This window comes from Sapajus apella, unplaced genomic scaffold, assembly GCF_009761245.1.
Source record: "Sapajus apella isolate SASKATOON/1434 unplaced genomic scaffold, GSC_monkey_1.0 scaffold1, whole genome shotgun sequence".
Taxonomy (NCBI): Eukaryota; Metazoa; Chordata; class Mammalia; order Primates; family Cebidae; genus Sapajus; species Sapajus apella.
Genome location: NW_022436941.1, coordinates 8,740,667 through 8,763,092, shown reverse-complemented (window position 1 = coordinate 8,763,092; position 22,426 = coordinate 8,740,667). Strand labels below are relative to the sequence as shown.

Here is a 22,426-nt window from a genome sequence, read left to right as displayed (position 1 = left end):
TGCTGCCTTGATCCTTCTCATCCATTCCCCTAGAGCAGCTTCACCACGCCTCCCCTGGTTGAAAACCCCACGCCTCCCCTGGTTGAAAATCCCACAAGCCTCAACCTCTTTTGCCTTTAAAAAACTGTGTGTGTGTGCGTGTGTGTGTGTGTGTGTGTGTGTGTGAGTGTGTGTATTTTTTTATTTTTTTTTGGAGAGATGGTCTCACTCCAATGTCCAGGTTGGAATTCAGTGGCACGATCAGAACTCACTGCAGCCTCGACCTCCCAGGCTCAGATGATCCTCCCATGTCAGCCTCCCAGGTAGCTGGGACCACAGGCATGTACCATCACATCTCACTAATTTTTTGTACTTTTTGTAGAGATGAGCTTTTGCCAAGTTGCTCAGGCTGGTATATAATCATTTTTAAAACAAGAGACAAAGACTACAAATGTCAAGATTTACAATACTACTACTCAGGATTTTGTGTGCATGTGTGATTGCAACACAAAGTCTTGAGTTTTAAAGAAACAAAAAATATACAGGAATGTTTTGTCTCTACATCTTTAAATTCAATGAGCTTTAAAATTCCCTAGAAAAGCCCACTTATGTTTAAACAAAAATACAGGCTCTCTCTATGAGAAATCACATTATTTTTGCACAAGTCCCCAAAATGTGTTATAGACAGTAACACCAAGGTACAGTTGAGTGTGAAAGAAACAAACTCTGGGTCCCTGGGGCAACAGGAGACCTACTGGAGCTAAGGTTGTTGAGGCAGTTAGAACAGAGCCCCTCAAATGTCAGTGAATCACTGAGGATCTTGTCAAAATGCAATTTTTGATTCATAAAGTCTGGGCTGGGGCCTGAGGGTTGGCACTGCTAATAAGCTCCCAGGAGCTGCTGACCTGCAGGTCTGGGACCACAGGAGGAGTAGCAAGACTTGAAATCTGTTTCCCCCCAAGACTGAGCTTCTTAGTGGAGGGAACCATGTCTGTTTAATTCATGGTACCTACACACAGGCAGAGCTTATTAGATGCCAGCTGAATGAATTGTGCCTACCAAGTACCCAAGCTGGTCCTAAGGCTCCCCCATGTTGTGCTGAGTTGTGCCTGTGAGACTCCACTCTGGATCGAGAACCTAGGGCTCCTCCTGGTCCAGGGCCTAGCCTGGGGCTGACCCAGGAGCGTGTATCAGCTACGGGGAATTATCCTCACCGCATGGCCTTGAGTCACAACCTCTTCACCTGCCTCCCCACAGCCACATCCTGGTCCTTGTCTTCACCTGATCTGATTATGCGCAAAAGCCCAAAGCACCCAAATTCCCCTGCCTCAGCATAACCTCCTATCCGCCATCTCCCACAATGATCACATCACACCACACTCCGACGCTCTCCTCTCCCTCCCACCCAAGGCCAATCGTCTTGAAGAATTCTTCCCCATGCCCCCGTCACACACATCCCTTTACCAAAAGCCCCTACCCCATGGGGTGTGTCAGGCAGGCACAGACACAGGCCCATAGCAAGGGGACCCCTCTTCCCTCAGAGGCTGCCCTCTGGGACCCCCTACCCCTACTCTCCTGGGTTTCCTGCTTCCTAACTGGCTGCAGCTTCTCAGGTCCCTTGTGGATTTCCCCATGGTCTGTGCCCACTCGCATTACCCCTCTGTAAACCTTTCCTACCAGGCCTGCACCTGGCAAATCCATGCTCAGCACAGACAGGGATGCAGACCTCTCAATACAACTGTCTCCTGCCAATCCCTGCCCCAGCATCTTGAGGCCCAGCCTGAAACCAGGGAGTTAGTTGCCCTCCTTTCTCCTCTCCTCCCTTAACCTCTCCCCTCAGACCATGCCAATTCTACCTCTTAAACCTCCCAAGCCAGACCCTCCCCCAGCTCCCAGTGACAGTGTCAAGAGTTTCTGTCCTCAGGTACCTGAGCTCAGCTCCTGGTGCTACCAGAGGGACCTCCAGGGGCTGCAGCCAGTCTTCCTGCAGGCGCCCAGGCCCACAACGCAGGGAACAGGCATGGCACTGCTAGCAGACCAGTAAGAGAATGACCACCTGGGGCCTGAGTGCCCTCAGCCACCCGCCAGAAACAAAGTGTCAAGGAGAAGCCCATGGGATGAACCGCTGGGGACTGGAACACCAGCAATTCCGCACTGGGAGAGGGCACCAAGAGATGTGCTTCTCAGAGCCTGAGGCTGCACGTGGATGGTTAGCAGTGTGACCCGCTACCAGACAAACTCTCATCTGTTCCAGTGCCCTCCCGGTCACCCACCAGGACCAAGCAGGGCAGGTAGCAGAGGGACAAGGTAGTCCAGGTGATGGCAGATGAGATCTCACTGGGCAGGAGGCCTGAGTGAGCTGAGTCAGGCTCCCCCCACCTGCCAGAGGGGCCCTCTCACCTGCTGCCATGCTTCCCATCTCTCATCCTCCTTGACAAGATGACGTGACACCCTTTAAGTAATCTTTTTTCTTGTTTCACTAATCTTGAGTACTAGAAAGTCATGGTTGAATAATTATGTCTGTGGTTTTCTATGGAGGTTCCATGTCAGATAAAGATCCTTCCGACGCCTGCCCCACACGCCCCCTCCTGCCTGGGGTTGTGGGCACCATGCTATTGTATATAAGGCAGGAGGCTGTTGCTGACTTTTCAGAACCCCAAGAAGGACCAGAACAAGAGAGTGCCTCCTGCCAATCTAAACATGAGCCACCTGCCCATCCTGCTCCTCCTACTCCTGGTCAGCCCTGGACTGCAAGCTGCCCCAACCCAGGCGACACCCTTGAAGACAACTCAGGTTAACTGCTCTAACTTGAGGGAAGAAATTGTAACTCTCCTAAACCAGCCACCTTTGCCTTCATCAGTGAGTACCTGAGATAATACTGGCCTGCAGCAGGGAGGGGTGGTGGCTGCCTCAGGCCAACAGGCCTCACGGGCATCTCTCTCCCTTTGCCCCCACAGAACTTCAACAACTTAAACAGGGAAGACCAACGCATTCTGATGGTAAGAGCTCAGCTCTGCACTTGGCACACCTGGGTCCCAATCCATTTCCCACCTGGGTGACTTCAGCCATGTCATTCCAACTTAGCCAGCCTTGCTTTTTTCATCTGTTAAATAGGGTTAATAGCACCTATCTCATTGTGGTTGTTATGACAATCAAATGACACAATGTGCATAACGTTCTGGACCAGCATCTGGCACTTAAGAGTTCAATACATGGCCACAGCCATGGCTATAATAATGAAAATGACTTTTAAGTCAGAAAATGAAAAGACAGCTCTAGGTGAGCAACACCAAGGGCCTTAAGCTCAGTTTTTGATGGGGCTGACTCTGGACCGACAGAAATTTTCCCCATGGATGTGCCAGCTTCCTTTTCCCTTAAAACATAGAGTCTGTGTTTTCCACCCTCATCGGCAGTGGCATTATCATTTACAGTTATTTTTCATGGTTCCAGTTGACCACAATGGTTCTGTCTCACCTTTGCATGACATTTCTCGGGTCAAACAAGAAGTGAAAGCCCTTGCTGGGCTGCTGGGCCATCTGTATTTGGGACACTCACAGCTCACATGCTGCTCCCATTTCCATGCTGGGGTCTCTGTGATTTTCTTCTTGATTTCTAGGAGACTTTAATTCAGTCAGGGCATGAATACTGTTATCAGCCTTTTAGCTACAGATACTTCCCTTGGAAAGCCTCCTGCCTTTTGTAGAGCTTCTTTTTGGAGATGGTTTTTCCCCAAAGTGCAAAAAGATCCACCAAGGCACCCCCACCTTTTTTTTTTTTTTTTTTTTTTTTGACAAAGTCTCACTCTGTTGCCCAGGCTGGAGTGCAGAGGCGTGATCTCAGCTTACTGCTACCTCTGCCTCCCAAGTTCAAGTGATTCTCCTGTTTCAGCCTCCCGAGTAGCTGGGACTACAGGCATGCACCACCACTCCTGGCTAATTGTTTATTTTTGGTGGAGATTGGGTTTCACTCTATTGGTCAGGTTGGTCTTTAACTCAACCTCAGGTGATCCGCCTGCCTTGACCTCCCATGTGCTGGGATTACAGGTATGAGCCACCGTGCCTGGCTTGAGTAAATTTCTTAGTCTTGATTTCTAATTTGATCATGCTGTGGTCTAAGAGTCTGTTTGTTATGATTTCAGTTCTTTTGCATTTGCCCCCTTAGAAACCAAACCTTCGAAGGCCAAACTTGGAAGTATTCCAGAAGGCCATCAAGAGTTTACAGAACGCAACAGCAATCGAGAGCAATCTTAAGGTATGTGAAGTTGTTGAGGGTTTAGGATCCCTGTGTTGGCCCTGTCCTGCCTCTGGGGAGGATGACAGCAGGGACCATTCCCTTTCCAGGGGAATCTCTGACCATCTGCTTTGGTCTCTTCCCACAGGATCTCCCATTATGCCTGCCCATGGCCACGGATGCACCCACGGTAAGCTGTCCCCCAAGATGCCCCTGCCACAGTCTGTTCCTTAGCTGGTCATCACCATTACAGCCTGGACTCACCTAATGCCACCTTCTTGGCCTCTTTACAGCAACATCCAATCCATATCAAGGACGGTGACTGGAATGACTTCCGGATGAAACTGAAGTTCTATTTGAAAACCCTTGAGATTAAGCAGCCTCAATAGATGACTCTGAGCCTCAAGACCCCTTGAGTCCAATGTCCAGCTTGCTCTCTTGGCCTTCTTACCACAGGGCCTCGGGACACTGGAAACAACTTCCGAAACCTCTGGGTCATCTCTCACACAGTCAGGACCAGAAGCATCTCACCTTTTCCTGTGGCATCAGATGAAGTGTTAATTATCTAATTTCTGAAATGGACAGCTCTTGTTTGGGCTTGTGCAGTTATGTTCTCATTTTTATCCCATTGAGACTATTTATTTATGCATGTATTTATTTATTTATTGCCTTCTGGAGTATGAAGTGTATTTATTTTAGCAGAGGAGCCATGTCCTGCTGCTTCTGCAAAAACTGTGGGTGGGGAGCATGTTCATTTGTACTTCGAGTTTTAAACTGGTTCCTAGGGATATGTGAGAATAAACCAGACTCTGAACAACTGCTTTGTTACCAGTGTTTCAATTGGACTTGGGACTTAGTGACCATTTTAGGTGAGAATGGTTTGCCACGAATTCTTGGGGGCCTGATCCTGCAACGTGGGTGTCGTCTGGGTAAGCTCATTCTCACACTGCCCTCCTGCCACCCCCATTTCCAGAAAGGTGATGGTAACCCTAGCAATCTTAAATACCCACAGAGCTGCTACCAGGTATGAGGTGCTGTTCTGAGCACTTTATCTGTGCTATCTAACTTATTCTGCACCCCAACCAAGAGTATGTTTTCTCCATTTCAGGGAAAGCTGAGGTTCAGCGTGGTTGAGCAGCTACCTAAGGTCACACAGCAGACAGTGGCTCAGCCGGGGCTTGAATTTAGGGTCGGGGTGTCTCCGGAGAACGCTAATCCTGTGGCATGTCTCCCCCTAGTGGTCCTTCCAGGAACTGCAGCAGGCAGCCACCCCTGCTCCTCCCAGGGCCAAGTTCAAGGATCAACACTGTCTGATACCCGACAATGCAGCAGATTCTGGTGATACAGGCCACCCAACCCTTGATCCAATTCCTTTAAGACCCTCCAAGCCTGGAGTCTCCATCCCTGCCTAAGCCCCCAGCTTCTCCTGCCTGATGATTTAGCAGCTCCCCTGTAGGCATCCAGACCAGCTCTGGAACCCACACCCTGGCAATCTGTGCTCTACTGGGGAGCCAGATGGAGTTTTAGAAAATGCAAATCTGACCATGTGGATCTATATTGAATGCCCCAATCCTGAGGGTCTTCTGAACCTTGTCCGTATCCCTAGGACAACATAAAAGGCTCACCTTTGCTTCACCTGTTGCTTCTATTTCCCCCATGACTACCACCCTAATCAATACTCCAGCCAACAGGAGTGCTGGAACTTCCTAGAAGAACCACAAGCCTCTCTTCATGCCCCTAAGTTGTTTTTTTGTTTTGTTTTGTTTTTCGAGGGGGATTAATAGATGGAGTCTCACTCTGTCACCAGGCTGGAATGGTGTGATCTCAGCTCACTGCAACCTCCACCTCCCAGGTTCATGCAATCCTCCTGCCTCAGCCTCCAGAGTAGCTGGGACTACAGGTGAGTGCCACTGCACCCAGCTAATTTTTTGTATTTGTAGTAGAGACTGGGTTTCACCATGTTGGCCAGGCTGGCCTCAAACTCCTGACCTCACAATCCGCCCGCCGCGGCCTCCCAAAGTGCTGAGATACAGGCATGAGCCACCGCACCCAGCCATGCCCCTAAGTTTTTATCCACATTGTCACCTCAGCCTGGCATGCCCTTATCCTAACTTGGCATGATGAGTTCCTATTCATGGACCAACTCACACACTGCCCACCTCTGGACTGTCCACACCATTCCAGGATGGGGCTCTTCTCTGAAATAGGTGAGTACACAGGAACCCACCAGAGAGACAGTCAGTGTGGCCCGGAGGTGGTGCAGACCAGCCTGGAGGCAGAGAGCAGGAGGTTTGGGACACCTGAGTGTGGCTTCAGCCTGCTGCCTGGCCCTTTAGCCCTGAGCACCTCCCTCTAACTCCCCTGCACACCACTCTGTGGCCCTCTTCCAGTCTGCCAGTGTGGAAGAAGGGGCAGAGGGGCCTTCCTCTGTCACTGCATAAGCAGGAATAGCATCCCCTCTGATTCCTTCCAAGTCCCAGAAAAGCTTCACAGGCTTATACCAGGTGCTGGTGGGTCCTGTCCCCCTTTTTCCTCTTTCCCACCTTGATTCATCCCTCCCTTGAGGTTATGAGTAAGGAACAGCCAGGCTGCTTGAATGGGACAGGAGATGATGGAAGATTTATCTGCTACAGGCTCAGAAATCTGTTCCTCTAAATTCTTCCTCCTAAAAAACCTTTATGATCCCACAAAATAACTCTCTCCTCCCCCTCCCGCCACCTCTCCCCAGCCTGGCTCACTGAGGGCATTGCACGGGGGTCAGGGAATGTTTGTTGTTGGACTTAGTCCTGGGAAGAGATAGAGGAGGCTGCTGCAGTTTCCGGATTGACCACTAGAGGGAGGTGTGTGCCACTGGCCTCAGGGCACACCAGGGTCCTGGAGGAGCCAGGCCTGAGAGGGTGCAGTAAAAAGCCTGACTCTGGACTGGGTTTCCCAAGTCTCCTGCACACCCAGCCCCACAGCCCTCACTTTACCTCCCTCTCACGTGACAGCTGGTCCTATTTGCATCCTAGGCTGAGGCAGCATTTGTGCCTCTGCCCCATGTTCCCAGATAAGTCGCTGCTTGTCACCACCTCTTCACTCCCTGGAGAGTGGGTCAGCAGCCATCTCGTCTGCTGGTCCTGTGTTAGTGATTGATGCCTGCAAGAGGCAAGGTTGGATGAGACACAGACCTGGTACGTGAGACCAGTTGGCAGGACCCATGGCTGGCCGGAGGGTGGTAGGAGGAGGTGACATGCTGGAGAGGGCATGGGCCTGCTGGGGGCTCCTCACTGCCCTCCTAGAATAGTATAGACTGCAGCTTAGAGCCAGGTTGGGGCCCAGAACCAAATGGCAGTCAGTTCCTGGACAAGTTGGGGGTATTTCTACATGCTTTAGACAGAAGGTTTATGTTCCCTCCAAATTCATATATTAAAATCTAATAATCTAATCCCCAGTGTGATGGTATTAGGATGTGAGGTCTTTGGGAGGTGATTAGGCCATGAGAGTGGGGCCCTTGCAAATGGGATCAGGACCTGTAAAAAAGAGGCTCCAACCAGGCATGGTGGCATGTACCTCTAATTCCAGTTACTTGGGAGGCTGAGGTAGGAAGTTTCCTTGAGCCCAGGGGTTTGAGGCTGCAGTACACTATTGACCACACCATGATTGGCCACTGCACTACAGCTGGGCAACATAGCAAGATCCCCATCTCTGAAAAAAAAAAAAAAAAAAAAAGAAAGAGAGAGAGAGACTTCAGAGAGCTCCCTTTCCCCTTCTGCCGTGCGAGGATACACCCAGAAGACACCTGTCTATGAATTAGGAAGTGGCCCCTCGCCACTGGCACTAAATCTGCCAGGACCTTGATCTTGTGCTTCCATCTTCCAGAACGATGAGAAATACATTTCTGTTGTTTATAAGCCACTCAATCTAAGGTATTTTGTTACAGCAGCTTGAATGGAACAAGATACTACATCATGCTCAGCCATGGGCAGGGAAGAGGCTCATGGCTTCCTGACCCAGTGGAGACCTCTGGGTGCTCGCCTCTGCCCTGCACGTCTGTCAGTTTTACCTGTCCTTTCTCTCAGCCTTCCAGACTGTCCTTCGAGCCAGATCTATGTATCCATATGGCGCCAGGGGGCAGCATCACCCCATTGTAAACCCCACGGCCACAGGAAGACCCAAGTTCCGCCTTCCCACATCTCAGGTTCTCCTCGAGGGAAGGTGGATTATGTTACTCAGACAGGAATTTTATTTTTCACTTAGAAAAAAAACTATTGTTTTTCACTGGAGGGAAAAATGGGAAAGCATATATACTCTTTACTGAAAAACTTGGAAATGCAGAAAAATAGAGCAAAGGGAAAACTGCCAGAACGGCAAGTACCTAAGGAGGGCAGAACTCAGAAGGCATGACCAGCCTCACCCCAGACAGGAATCTTCCCACTCCAGGAAGGGGCTCTGTTCCTCCCACCCTGGCCTCAAGCCACCATTTGACTCAGTGGAGCAACTGCTCTGAGGACCCTCTATGGCTCCCCTATGCTGGGGCAGGCATACGTGAGACACTGGGCCAGGCTTTCAGGCCTCCTGGCCATGTGCAGTTGGCCCAGCACAGTGCAGATAGCACAGGACCAATGGGTGGTTGTGGACCTCATCAGAGGTGCTTCCCACAGGTGGCACACAAGGGGCCTGAGAAGTTCATCCAGCAGAGAGGGATGAGAAAGATGCAGGGAGGGAGGGAGGCAGATGCCCTAGGGGAGAAAGGCATGGAGGTAGAGAAGACAAGGTTAGTAGAGGCACAGGAGAGTCTAAGCAGAGGAGAGGCAGAGTGTGGCTGGGTGCCAGGTGTCCAAGTCAGAGGGCGTGCCCTGGGTCACTGCTTTTGCCCCTGGAGCCCAGCCAGCCCCTGGTGTCTTCTCCACATTCCTCGCTCCCTGATTCTGGGCCAGCCCAGCCCAGCATGGTCACTGTGGAGATGGCAAGACTAGATGACTGTGGCCTGAGGAGGGGTTGGTGGAGGGAGGCGGAAGGACAGGATGGAGCCATGGCAGACACTGTGTGTTTAACACCAACAGGAAGAAGCCAGGGCAGAGGGAGAGAGGTGTTGGATGAACAGGGGCTGGCCCAGCAGAGGAGGATCCCTGGGCCCAGGAGGATGGGGTATCCATGATGGGAGAGGACGCAGACGTGGTGTGGACCAGGGGCGGGGACTAGAGACCCAACTTTCCCCCTTGGAAACCTCAGGTCAGGCTCCATGAGGTGGATCAGCAAAGTTGGTGCTGCCCTCCTGGACCGAGAAGAGACTCGGAGAATCCCAATGACCCAGTGAAGGCTGTGATTATCCCCACTGCAGAGACAGAGACTGAGGCAGAGAAATGAAGGGAATGTGAGTCCAGAGCCTCTGAATCCTTAAGCAGCAGTGGTTCACCAATGCCCAGGAATTCTTTAAGTCTGACCCTGGACCTGCCTGGGGTCTTCCCTTGACTGGATCCAGGCCTCTTGTGGTAACTTCTGCCCCCAAACCTCCTGGTTCCAGCCCCACAGTAAGCAGCACAGCAACAGCGCCTCAGCTCCCTGCTCCTCATCTGACCACTCCCATGCTTCCCAGTAAATGCCTCTACATGCCCATCTGTCCTCTCCTCCTACCCGGCACCCTCTCTCCACAACCAATACACGCATCAGGGGCTTAGATCCAGGGAAGTGGTCCTCTGTGCTCCTCTCTGTCTCCATCCCCAGGCCTCAAGGAGCTTCTGAGAGAGATCCCTGGCTCTCAGCTGTCCCCCACCATGGCTGGTCGTCAAGGCTTCCTCTAGCTCCCACCCAGGCCCCTCAATGATCCCAGGCTCAACTCCACCTCCAGCAGTGGCTCATGATGTGACCCCTTCCCTTTCCCCTCCATGAGCCCTTCCTGCCCTGCGGGGTCCATGGAACCCTTCTAGTGTGAGTCCTTTTTGCCTCCTCCTCAGACGGAAGCCCTTGACCCAGGCTGCTCCCGGGACCTGTTTCAGCAGAGACTTGCCTGGGGCCTGCACTTGGAGATTCAGCCCCGCCCTGGAGGGAAGGTGGGCTGTGCTGGAGACCAGTGGGCAGCAAGGACACAGGCTGTCGGGGTTGAGGGTGTGCCCTAGGAGGAGCCAAGTCAGGGTGTCAGGGAGGGAGGACAGCTGCAGGGAGGCAACGAAGGGCAGCGGGTGCCGGAGCGAGGGCCAGGCAGCAGGGCAGGGGTCTCCTTCCCTGCCTGCCTTCGTGAGCACCAGCTGCGCACCTGCTCTGTGTCCTGATCCCATGGGCTGGGCCGAGATCCTACTGAGCATGAGGAATACAAACACTGGGCAGCCACCGCTACCATTCAGAGAGCCTTGAATCAGGGAGGGCACCCCCATGCAGTGGGTCTCTGATCAACATGACTCGCCTGCTCTGCCAGGCTGACGGCCAGACTCAAGAGTTGCCCTGGGCCCCTGGCAGCCTTGGACCACCTCCTCCCCACCAAGACAAAGGAAAGACAGGAGGACGGTTCCCTGTCCAGGTGTTCCAAGCTGGCTCTTTCTGGAAAATCTGTATGGCTCAGCCACTTTGCCATCAGTCAAGCTCAAGCACCAGGGTGCACATGGCGTTTGCCTACTGGTGCTGGGGTAGGGAAGCGTTAGGGCTCCAAGGAGGGGGTCTACACAGGCCCCCTTCCCGGGAGGGAAGCCTAAATTTACACTCACCCCAGGGCGAGAAGGCCGGGAGGTTGGTCTGTACCCTCGTAACCACTCCCCTCTCTTTGATGGACAGGGGGACTGAGGCTAGATGGAGGCACCTAGTGGGCCAAAACAGAAGATCAAAACAGAAACATCTTCCCCTGCAGGTCTGCAGTCCATCTCCCAATAGCCTGCAAAAGTAGCACTGCATGCCCTGTGGGGTGAGCCAACCAGGGCTCAGAAGGGGGAAGGTCATGCAGTGAGCTGTGCTTGCCCAAACAGGGCCTCAGGGAAGGTCTGAGGAACCCATGGGGGGTCCAGAAAAATCTCGCAGGAAGCTCATTCCAGAACCACTCAACCTGCTGAAAGCAGAAAGCCCGCATCTGCCACCTAGATTCTGACCTGTCAGTTCCAAGGGGATGCAGGTGCGTGAGCCAGGCAAAGGGTATAGGGTTTCCACCTGGCACCTTGACCCAGACTCTAGCTCCAGACATAGAGGGCATGAACAGGTGCCTGCAGGACTTCAGAAATTATAAAGGCTCTGGTCTCATTTCTCCTGCTTTTGATTTTTAGGCTCTTCTTGGGAAGAACCTTCCTATGGCTCTTCCCAAAAAAGCAGACACAGGCAGTGGCCCTTCTGAGTGCCTGAGGACTCTCCCAGCTGGAGATGAGGCTCACAGCAGAGACTCAGGGGTGAGGGATGCATTTTCAGCCCTAGAGGGAGTACACAGGCAAGCAATAGACACAGGTCAGGGAGGGCGCTGCGGTGGGCAGGCCTGGCGCACACATGGGGTGTATGTGTCCACAAGGACTCCTCTGCCTGAGTGATGTGCATGTGGAGTTACCAGATCCTGGGGGAAAACAAGGAAGCCCCAAGAACAAAGAAGCAAACAAGGAAGTCTTATTGTCCTTGGCCATCCTTAAAAGGTGACATCCTAGGCCGGGTGTGGTGGCTTATGCCTGTAATCCCAGCATTTTGGGAGGCCGAGGCGGGAGGATCATGAGGTCAAGAGATCGAGACCATCCTGGCCAACATGGTGAAACCCTGTCTCTACTGAAAATACAAAAATTAACTGGGAGTGGTGGCGGGCACCTGTGATCCCAGCTACTCAGGAGGCTGAGGCAGGAGAATTGCTTGAACCTGGGAGGCAGAGGCTGCAGTGAGCCAAGATCGCGCCACTACACTCCAGCCTGGCAACACAGCAAGACTCCATCTCAAAAAAAAACAGTTGACATCCCGGGCGCTACTTCCTGCCTGGCTCACTCTGCATGGCCCCTCTGGTGTCGGGAACCTCCTCTTTACCAAATGCCCTGATTTCCCGGCCCACATGGCCACAATTGACTGAGTCTTCCTAGAGGTCCCCAGGGAGCCTCTCAAACTTGTCATGTCCAGTCCAGTATGAGCTGACCTCTCAAACCTCTCTGTGACTTTGTCTCCCCCATCACAGCAAATGGCTTCAATGTCTATCCAGCTGCCTGACTCAGAGCCCTAAGCACCAGAGACTCCTCCTCATTCCTGCCCCAAACTCACACCCCCAACAAGTCCCCTCAAGCCCTTCCCTTAACCTGCTAGTTTCATTTCATGACTACTCCTCACGGCTGTTCATTCTCTGGGTGTGTATCTTGGCTGGATCCCTTAACACTGTGCCTATGAGTATGGGCCTTGTGCTCCCTGTCCCCCACTCCATGGGACCACCAGAAGTAAGTTCTCCGAAAGCAAGGGTGTGTCCTCTGCAGCAGGCCCTCCCAGAAACTTGACTGAATAGATGCAGAGTCCGCAAATGGTTAAGGGTTAACCACCCTCAGACCCTCCCAGGCCAGTCAAGACTCCCCAGTGCCAGGAACTTGGGAATACCCAGAGGCCAAATCGGAACTGGAGCTTGGCCAGGCAGCTGCCCTTTTTGAGGTGTACATCTGGGGACCCAGACAGAGGGGATGCAGGTGAGGACAGACTGGGGCTGAAACCACAGAGGCCAGAGATGTTGCATCATGTGTCTGGTGTGGCCTGGAGCGACAAGAACCCTCTCAGGGAAAGACAAGCCACTCACAGTGCTATGCGGCATCACCTCCTGTTGGTTACGCAGGACCCAGGAGCCCTGACTCAGTGGAGGCTGGACTCCCTGCCTCACCATGTGTGTCCAGAAAGGTGCTCTCTGGGGCTAGGGCTGTGCAGGGGGCAGCTGTCCCTGGAAACTCCAGCAAGCCTGGCTCCTCTGCCCAGTTTGGGCTTCAGAAACCTCCCTAGCACTGGGGAGAGGAGTAATTGAAGCACTCCCTCTTCCCCGGGAGGAGTTCCCACACAGTTTCCTGGGACAGGCAACAGTTTCCTCTGTGAGGCAGAGGAGGTTCCCATTGTACAGATGCAGGAGTTGAGGCTCAGAGAAGAGGGACTTTCCTGTACTTTAGGGATTGTTGGTGGCTGGGCAAGGACAAGAGCCGAAGCCTGGGGCATAGAGATGCCTGGATGGCAGGATCTCCTGGGGAAACTCTGCCTTCAGCCCAGACTTCCCTGGGACAGTCACAGGCCACTCCAGCCTACCTGCCAACTCCTGGCAGGCATCTCTCCTTACAGCTGCCTTAAGGGGGACAAGCATGCTGGATCCATCACCTGCTGGTCCATCCAGGTGACCAGCATTTCCCAACTTCCTGACCCCAAGGCAGTGGAAAACACTAGGATAGCAGGAACTGATATGGGTTCCTGACTCTGCAGTCACTGATTGTGTGGACTTGGCCAACCACTGTTCTCCCAGATCTCAGGCCCCCAGAAATAACAAGGACCGTCATCAAGGGGTGGACAGGATGAAGAGGGATCAGATCAGCCCCGAAGCCTGTGCAAGAGTGCCATGAGACCGAAGGGACTTTGAGGCCTATTTCCTTCCCCTTGTGATAACGTCTCCTGTGATAAGGATCCTGGAGTGACTCAAGCCCCTGTTTCCTATAGAGCCTATGTCGTGGAAACTCCTTCCAGAGGGTTTTCTCCTGTCTCTGTAGGAAGGGGACCCCAGGGGGGTCATACTACCCATCGTGGTCCCCACCTCTGCCCTGCCACAGCCCCATCGGAGCCTCTGAGTCAGCATGGCTGGCTGGATGCTATCTGTTGACACTGCTTAAAATGCGGTGCAATCTAGGAATGCCTGCCTGTGTCACAGCCTCAGCCCTGATGTCATCTTTCCATGAGAAATATGTGTGGCTGCCCACAAACCTCATCAACAATCCCATGGATTTCTGTCCTGTGAATGCTGACTTGGGCACCTGCAGGCCACCACTGCCAGAACAGATTTCTCCTTATGACTCTTGCTTTCCTCCTTTCCTTCTCTCCTAGGCCCTTTGACACTGGCCTGTCACTTGCCCATCTGTTATGTCCCAGGTCTTAAATACAGCTCTGCTGGCCCTCAGCCCTTCTTCCTGAATAGCCTCCTCAGCTACTAGACGGGCAGGGACTACTGCCAGATCTGTCTCCTATACATGCAGCCTCTGAAACTCCAAAACTTCCTGTGGGCCTCACACTCTGAAGACCTGCTCCTTTGCCCACTGGGTCCTCACCTTAGCCACATGGGCTGTGATTCCACCTCCTCTTATGCACATTCAAAGCACACTTTGGTGGGGAGGGGGTGAGTAGACTAATCTTGCTTTTCCATGGATGGGGTTAAAAAGTCTGTGGAGGCAGGACCCTGACCGTTTTTTGTCATCCTTATATCCCCTTTCCCTGCTGGGAACCTAGTAGGTGCTCAAAAAATAATGAATGACTGAGTGCCTTCACTATAGCACCAAGTCTGTTAAAGATTCTTCTTCCTCAATCTCTCTGGAGTCTGCCTCCTCTTCCTTATATCCATTCCTAAAACCCCAGGCCTCCCTGTGCCCAGAACATTTTCCTCTGTCCTCTCCTGCCCCTCTCTCCTCCAACCCAATGTACCCGCCTGACTTCTAGACTTTCAGCCTGGGCTTGCAGGCAGGATCTCCAGGGAAGCTCTGTAGTCCCCTTGGATCCCCAGGCTAGAGAAGATGGCTCTCTGGGCTCCTTCAGCTCTGGACTTCCCCCTGCCAAATCAAAGTCACATTGTGGGAGGGTCCATTGCAGTCTGTTTCCTACCAGACCGAGAGCCTCAAGGGCCAGATGTGAGGGCCAGTGGGAGGGTCCCATTCACTTTCTCCCCAGAACAGGGCCTGGTGGGTATTGGAAAGGCTCAGACTGTCTGAGCTACAACAACTCATTTTTAGGAGGAAAGTGGCCTTCCCTCCCAGATGGGTCATACAGGCTCTCTGCCTCCCTGGCCACCAGCAGAACCATTGTCTATGGCTCCTTCCCTGTCCTCCAGCCTCCAGGGTGCTGTCCAACACATGTGGGATCTACGTGTAGTATCCATGTCCTCATCTTTCCCCCGAGAGCTCCCTAGAAAGAGCTGAGCCAAGGCCTTACAAAAAAAGGTGGAGTACGGGTGTGGACATTTCATGTTCCCACCCCAGTCTGGCCATGTAGGAGGGCTCTACCCAGGCTCAGATGGATGAGACTGGCCTCACAGTGGGGTGTGGTGGACTAAGGTTTGGCTTCCCTATGCAAAGTCAGAAAAACTCCCACCATACAAGGAAACTTGCCAGGGCTGCAGGCTCAGACCACAGTGCTAAAGCCATGAATTCCACCTGCTCTCTGAAGGCTCACCAACCTCAGTCCAGCAGAGTGTTCTCGCTTGTGTCCGCCCCATTGGCTTCAGCCGAATCAGCCTCTGGAGCCCAGAGGCACTGCACCCTAGGTGGGGAGCTTCTCCAGTATTAGGGGGCACCTTCAGAGGCCTGGAGCCTTTCACAAAGCAAGTAAGAGGACTCACACAAAGCAGGTAAAAGAACTCTCAGGTAAGATGCATCTGCACGAAAAACATCCTCTCCTCCACGACACACCTGTATGTACAGATGCAACCAATCACAGCAGCACACATACACCCAGAAATGGACACATGTGGGCCCACACCCCTTTAGCTATGAAACCCTAGACATGGGTCAGTTTGAGCCAGATACCTTGTGCAAACACAAACTCGTGCTGTCTTCTCTGAACTCCATTGTGAAAATCAAACACTTGTCAGCCCCTTGAGCTTTCCAGAAGCAGTTCCTACTTCCACAGAAAGGCCTCTGGAGTTGGGGGCTGCTGGGGCTATGTAGGAGATTAAGCCTGGAAGACCTTGCTGGGAAAGCCATTGTCCCTGTACCTGAAACGGGTATAGCCACAGTCCTGAAGCCAGCCTGAAGCTCCTGGTGCCTTCTGGGGGCTACGTGTAGGTATGTAGTGCCCACCTCAGAGGGGTAACCTGCTCTGCAGAGGGAGTCAAGGATCACATAACCAGAGAGAGGAGTGACTCAGCAAGGTGGCTGCAGAGCCAAGAGTCAAACTCTGGGTCCTGACTTGGCCCAGCCCCACCCCATCTAAAGCTTGCTGAGAGTGGCTGCAGTCTTGTGGCTGGATGTGCACATGGTGGTCATTCCCTCTGCTCACAGGGGCAGGGGTCCCCCTTACTGGACTGAGTTTGCCAGCTGCTCCGAGTCCTGGGTGGGAGTCTGTGTGAACCATCAAGGGGGAAGGTCTGTGAGAGCTCCCCTCACACTCAAGTCTCTCACAGTGGCCAGAGAAGAGGAAGGCTAGAGTCAGAATGAGGCACCAGGGCGGGCGCGGCCTGCCCAAAGGCCCCTGGGATTGTAGGCAGGATGAGGATCCCTATCTAAGTATCTCCCACACCCTACCCCAGTCATTCCAGGCCAGAAAGTCCAAGCTGTGCCCCTCAGAAGGAGGGGGCAGCCTCGGGCCCATTCAGACTGCCCAGGAAAGGCTGGAGAGCCCTCAGGGAGGTGGGTGGGTGGGCTGTCAGTTCTTGGAAAGGTTCATTAATGAAAACCCCCAAGTCTGACCACCTGAGGAAAAGGCTCACCGTTCCCATGTGTGGCTGATAAGGGCCAGGAGATTCCACAGTTCAGGTAGTTCCCCCGCCTCCCTGGCGTTTTGTGGTCACCATTAATCATTTCCTCTGTGTATTTAAGAGCTCTTTTGCCAGTGAGCCCAGTACACAGAGAGAAAGGCTAAAGTTCTCAGGAGGATGTGGCTGCAGAACCTGCTGCTCTTGGGCACTGTGGCCAGCAGCATCTCTGCACCTACCCACTTGCCCAGCCCCGACACACGGCCCTCGAAGCATGTGAATGCCATCCAGGAGGCCCAGCGTCTCCTGAACCTGAGTAGAGACACTGCTCCTGAGACAGTAAGTGAGAGAGAGAGCGTGGCCCCGTGCCTAGGCCACCCTGCTGGCCCTGGACTGGCCATGCCTGTCAGCTTGATAACATGACATTTTCCTTTTCTACAGAATGAAACAGTAGAAGTGGTCTCAGAAATGTTTGACCGCCAGGTAAGATGCTTCTCTCTGACATAGCCTTCCAGAGCCCCTGCCCTGGGGTAGAGGTGGGGACTCTATTTTAGATGGCACCTCACAGGGTTGTCCACTTTCTCTCCAATCAGCTGACTGCCAGGAGGAAGGGGCAGCAAGAGCTGCCTTGGTGCTCAAGAGGCTGCTGGCCATGCCCCTGTGGCAGTCACATGAGCTCCTTTAGCAGCTGAGTGGCATGAGCAGACCTAGCATTCAAGGGCCAGGAGTCACCAGGGGACAGGTGGTAAAGTGAGGGTCACTTCATGAGATAGGAGCTGCGGGTTTGGGGTGCTGACTGTGCCCTGAGACCAAGTCCTGTTGAGACAGTGCTGACTACAGAGAGGCACAGAGTGGTTTCGGGAACAACCCTTGCCCACACAGCAGATTCAGGCGAGGCCCCGCCCCCTCCCTGAATGATGGGGTGAGAGTGACCTCTTTCCCTAAGGCTGGGATCCTCTCCAGGTGCCGCTGAGGGTGGCCTGGGCTGGGTAGTGAGGAGGGCAAGCTCATGTCTACTGTGGACAGGGCAGGGTGCATGACTGGACCCAGACTGTGCCCCTCCCAAGCCCTACTCCTGGGAGCTGGGGATGGCAGTAGAAAAGAGTGGTGGAGAGTTCCTGTGCCACTACAGGCACTTGGCCATTGCTCACCCAGGAACGACATTTCCCACAGGAGCCAACCTGCCTACAGACCCGCCTGGAGCTGTACAAGGAAAGCCTGCGGGGAAGCCTCTCCAAGCTCAAGGGCCTCTTGACCATGATAGCCAGCCACTATAAGCAGCACTGCCCCCCAACCTTGGTGAGTGCATATGACAGAGCCCCCAGCAGGAAGGTCTTAGTCTAGGGGGGTGGGGTTGACATGAGGAGAGACCTCTGGCTGTGGCTGTTCAGGACCTCAAGGGGTTTCTGTGCCAACAGCTACGTAATGATTAGCCCTCCAGAGAGGAAGCAGATGGCCCATTTCGTCCCAAGGAGTCAGAGCCATGAAGCACTGAAGCCCAGAGTGCTCCCCAGCAGGAGCTGCTCCTATTCTGATCATTATTGTTATTATGGTTAATGAGGGAGGTCAGGCAAACCCAAGGAAATTCGGGGCCTGCCCAAGGGCCAGAGGAAGTGCCCTGGCCCAAGTGCCACCTCCTGGCAGGACTTTCCCCTGGACCCATATGGGTGCCTGAATTGTACAGAATCAAGGAAGGGAGGCAACCCAGAATGGACAAGGGCCTCAGGCACTCCTTCCTGCAGGAAGGGAGCAAAGTCTGTGGCCTTGACTCCGCTCCTTCTGGGTTCCCGGAGACGGCCTCGGCCCAGCTGCCCTGCCCTGCCCTGTCCTGGGACCAAAAAGGCAGGCATCTGACTGCCCAGAAGACCAACCTCAGGCTGGCACTTAAGTCAGGCTCTTGGCTCCAGGTGCCACTGGCAGAGCTGTGCACTCCTTAGGGAACACATGGGTGGCAGCAGCGTCACCTGACCCAGGTCAGTGGGTAGGTATTGGAGTGGGCCTCCTGGCCTCTGAGTTCTAAGAGGCAGTGCAGAAACATGCTGGTGTTTCTCCCACGTTACCCACTTGCCTGGACTCAAGTGTTTTTTATTTTTCTTTTTTTAAAGGAAACTTCCTGTGCAACCAAGATTATCACCTTTGAAAGTTTCAAAGAGAACCTGAAGGACTTTCTGCTTGCCATCCCTGTTGACTGCTGGGACCCAGTCCAGGAGTGAGGCCGGCCGGATGAGGCTGGCCAGCCTGGGGAGCTGCTCTCTCATGAAACAAGAACTAGAAACTCAGAATGGTCATCTTGGAGGGACCAAGGGACCAGCCATGGCAGGGGTGGCCCAGAACTGTCCTGGGCCACACTGACCCTGATACAGGAATGACAGAGGAACGGGACTATTTTATACTGGCAGAAATCAGTAATATTTATTTATATATTTATATTTTTAAAATATTTATTTATTTAAGTTTATACTCCATATTTATTCAACATGTTTTACCGTAATAATTATTATTAAAAATATGCTTCTACTTGTGCGGTGTTTGAGTTTGTTTTCAACCATGAACAAATGCCAGTGCTGCCTGCCTCCCATGAGGCAAGGAAGGGAGGAAGCAGAGAGGTGGGAAGGGGACGGAGGCCTGCCAGGGGTTGGGCACTATCTGAGGGGCAACACTGTCAGAGCAGATGGGAGGTGAGAGCCGGGCATGGGTGCGGAATTCGGCACACCTGGACAGGCTTCCCTGGATGCTCCGGGGCTTCCACCCCAGAGAATGGCTCTCAAGTTTACCTGGAAGTCCAAGTGACCAGCCCAGGGAAATCTTGTCCCAGAGAAGGGCATCACCCTTCCTGGGGAGGCCTCGGGGTCGGCTGGTCACTAGATGAACAGGTCCACCCTGGCATCAGGCAAAACACCTGCCCCGTGGAGGCCTTGGCCCCTGTGCCCCATGCCCTGCCCCTCACACTTGGGGCTTCAACCACTCCGAAAGTAAATAGCAAATAGATAACCATTCAGGGGAAAAGAAACCAAACCACAGGGGTCAGAGCGCAGCATATTTACCAAACTTGCCCCAAAACGGGTGATCTTAATCTCTGAGAGTCAGAACGTAAGCTCATAATTTGTTAGTACATGGCTGTAGTGAAGCATGTTTCTGAACTGTTGATTTTTATATGAAATTTTGAATCTAATCAGGCACTTTCCCATAAAACTCATGGTCTGCAGGCTGAAAACAAGGCAGGCCTCCTCCTTCTCCTTGCTTTGACAGCCAGGTTGAAGGCCTTGTTGCTAAACCTGTTCCCTCAACTCCCTCCGGGTCTATGAAGAAGTGGATGTGTCTCAAGTCTTAGGTGGGCAGCAGGGCCAGCTTCTCTTTGACAGATGGGCCTGGGGAAGGTGGCTGGTGGCAGCTTTAGCCCCTGCCTGGCACTATCCACAGTCATGAGCCTACCAACCCACTTGCTCTCTCTGCCTCAGCCAGCACCTGCAGATAGGGCCAGGCCTGGCCAGAGACCCACCCATGCTCATGCAGAAAGACCATGACTTCAGGTTCACACCTGAATAAGAAGTCAGGGATGAAGCCTTAGTATCAGCATCCATGAAGTATGCTGTGGTTGTTGAAAATGCATGAAAATCACATCTTACCCAGCAATATAGTTGTCTCTGTCTTCCTTGTAAGCCAGTGATGACTGACAAGAAGTTCAGCATCTCCTTACACTCACATATACAGGTGCCCCTCTCCACAGAAATGCTGCCAAGCCCATGGCTCAGATCAGCTTGGAGCCATCTTCAAGTAATACCACGCACCTGCACGTGCTTCTGGTTCATGTGCTCTTGGGGGTCAGAAAGCCATTCTGCCCCAATGAAAGTAGCCACAGTGCCACCCACAAAAATCACACAGCAATCTGTGCTCAGATTCAGAAAGAACTCTTGGCTGACAACACATACAAGATAAGTCTTGGTCTCCATCGAATGTTATTTTGCTTTTAGTGGTCCTTCGTGTTTCTGACTAATTTCTCTGGCTTCCAGGTTCCTTCAATACGCCCCAGAACACCAGTGAGGCAAAAAACGGCCTTTCACACTACATTTGAAGAAGTAGAGAGTGAGATCCCACCAGTCAGTGCCCAGGGAAGAGATAACAAGGGATAATGGAGTGAGAAATCTGGGAGAAAGCTCAGATTATGGAGATGGAACCTCCAGCTCAGTCAGCAGATAAGCCAGAGGCCGGGTCCTGGGCTTGCCAGGCTCTCTGGCCTCCCAACCAAGTGTAGCCCTGAGCCCAGAAAGAGACCAGATGCACATTGCCTCCACTGCTCAGTCTGCAAGGCCCACAGGTCTCCTTGTGGGAGAATCAGGGTAGGGCCTGAGCTTGAGTCCAGGGCTCCTTCTGGCCAGGGTGACCAGGGATGGATGAGGCCGGGTCAGCTGGTGCCCTGCTGTGCACCACCACCATCCCAGTGCCCCACCCATTTCAGGAGCTTTGCTATGGGGAGTTTACAAAGAACTTTACCTCCACCCTGAAGATCTCATTAACAAATATGACAAACAGGACCATCACATAACAATTTGTATAAGGACATGGAAGAACTTACCAAAATCTGCCCAAAGCTGAAAGTAAGTTGCTGTTTGCTCTTAGGGGAACCTGAGACATTATTTCCCTGCACCGCAGCCAGGGGCCCAGTGAGGCAAAGGGCTTCGTAGACACCCTGCCTGCCACATGCAAGGTCTCTCGTGCCACTCTTAGGACACAGATGGCTATTCTCAGGAATTGTCTCCAATCTAAAGAAGTCCACTCACCAACACAGGGTGGAGGGCTGGGTGTGAGGACGTGGCGATTCAGAGGTTCTCGCGGTTTCTGTCTGTGCTCTCTGCCAAGCCCTCATTGCACAGGGATCAGTGGGACAGGTCTCAGACAGGTCAAAGCAGGAGTGGTCATGGACTCAGGCTGAGGTCACGGACTTGAACTGAGAGCCAGTGCAAGCTTGCTTCAGTGTGCCCTGTCCTTGAAGCCTCTTCTGGACAATGAGCCCCACTGGGAACACATGATGCAGGGATGGGCAGCAGTTTGCAGGGGTGTGTCTGGAGAAGTGACTGAGCTGCCCCTACCTCTTTGCTCACTACTTGCACAGTCCAGGGTACTCCTCCCATCCTGCTCGTCCTTATGACCCTGTCCTGGACAGTCACGGGACCTGCCTATCCTGTGGGCTCCCTCCCCAAAGCTATGGATGGTCCTTAGACTCTGGGCCTCTGTATCACCACACAGCCCCTGTGCCCTCCCTCAAACAGTGGGGGAGGGCCTGCCAGAGTTATCTCCTAGAGGGTGGCTGGAAGGACAAGGGTTTGCTTTTATTTATTCATTTTTTTTCCTGTTAAGAAAGTGACTTAAATGTGTATTTCTCATTTAGCCAACAGACTTGCCCGAGAGCTGTACTGCTGAGCAAAGTGATTTCTCCAAGTTCAAGGAAGTCTTACAGAGTGTTATCAAAGCCAAAGAAGGATGAGAATCGTGTAAGAAGATCAAGGGCAGTCTCTGGGCTCCCACCCACTCCCGGGGTTAGTGCTGCATGAAATGGATTGGAAAAGCCTCAGGAACAACTTACTGCTGGGCTGGGGTGTGAGTTTGCTGGCCGTAGGCTGGCAGACAAGGGTGTAGGTGGGTAACGGGGGTGGCAGTGCCTGAGGACAC

The 22,426-nt window shown here is 53.0% G+C and overlaps 2 protein-coding genes across 2 annotated transcripts; both read left to right on the top strand.

Moving 5' to 3' along the window:
- The first annotated feature begins 2,679 nt into the window (after positions 1-2,679).
- On the top strand, positions 2,680-4,598 carry IL3 (interleukin 3). Its single transcript, XM_032289904.1, has 5 exons — positions 2,680-2,838; positions 2,937-2,978; positions 4,141-4,230; positions 4,358-4,399; positions 4,503-4,598. Exons 1-5 carry the CDS (start codon positions 2,680-2,682, stop codon positions 4,596-4,598), a joined length of 429 nt encoding a protein of 142 aa, XP_032145795.1.
- A 12,312-nt stretch (positions 4,599-16,910) lies between these two features.
- CSF2 (colony stimulating factor 2) lies at positions 16,911-19,270 on the top strand. Its single transcript, XM_032259018.1, has 4 exons — positions 16,911-17,098; positions 17,201-17,242; positions 17,933-18,058; positions 18,865-19,270. Exons 1-4 carry the CDS (start codon positions 16,940-16,942, stop codon positions 18,970-18,972), a joined length of 435 nt encoding a protein of 144 aa, XP_032114909.1. The 5' UTR covers positions 16,911-16,939; the 3' UTR covers positions 18,973-19,270.
- Positions 19,271-22,426: the final 3,156 nt, after the last annotated feature.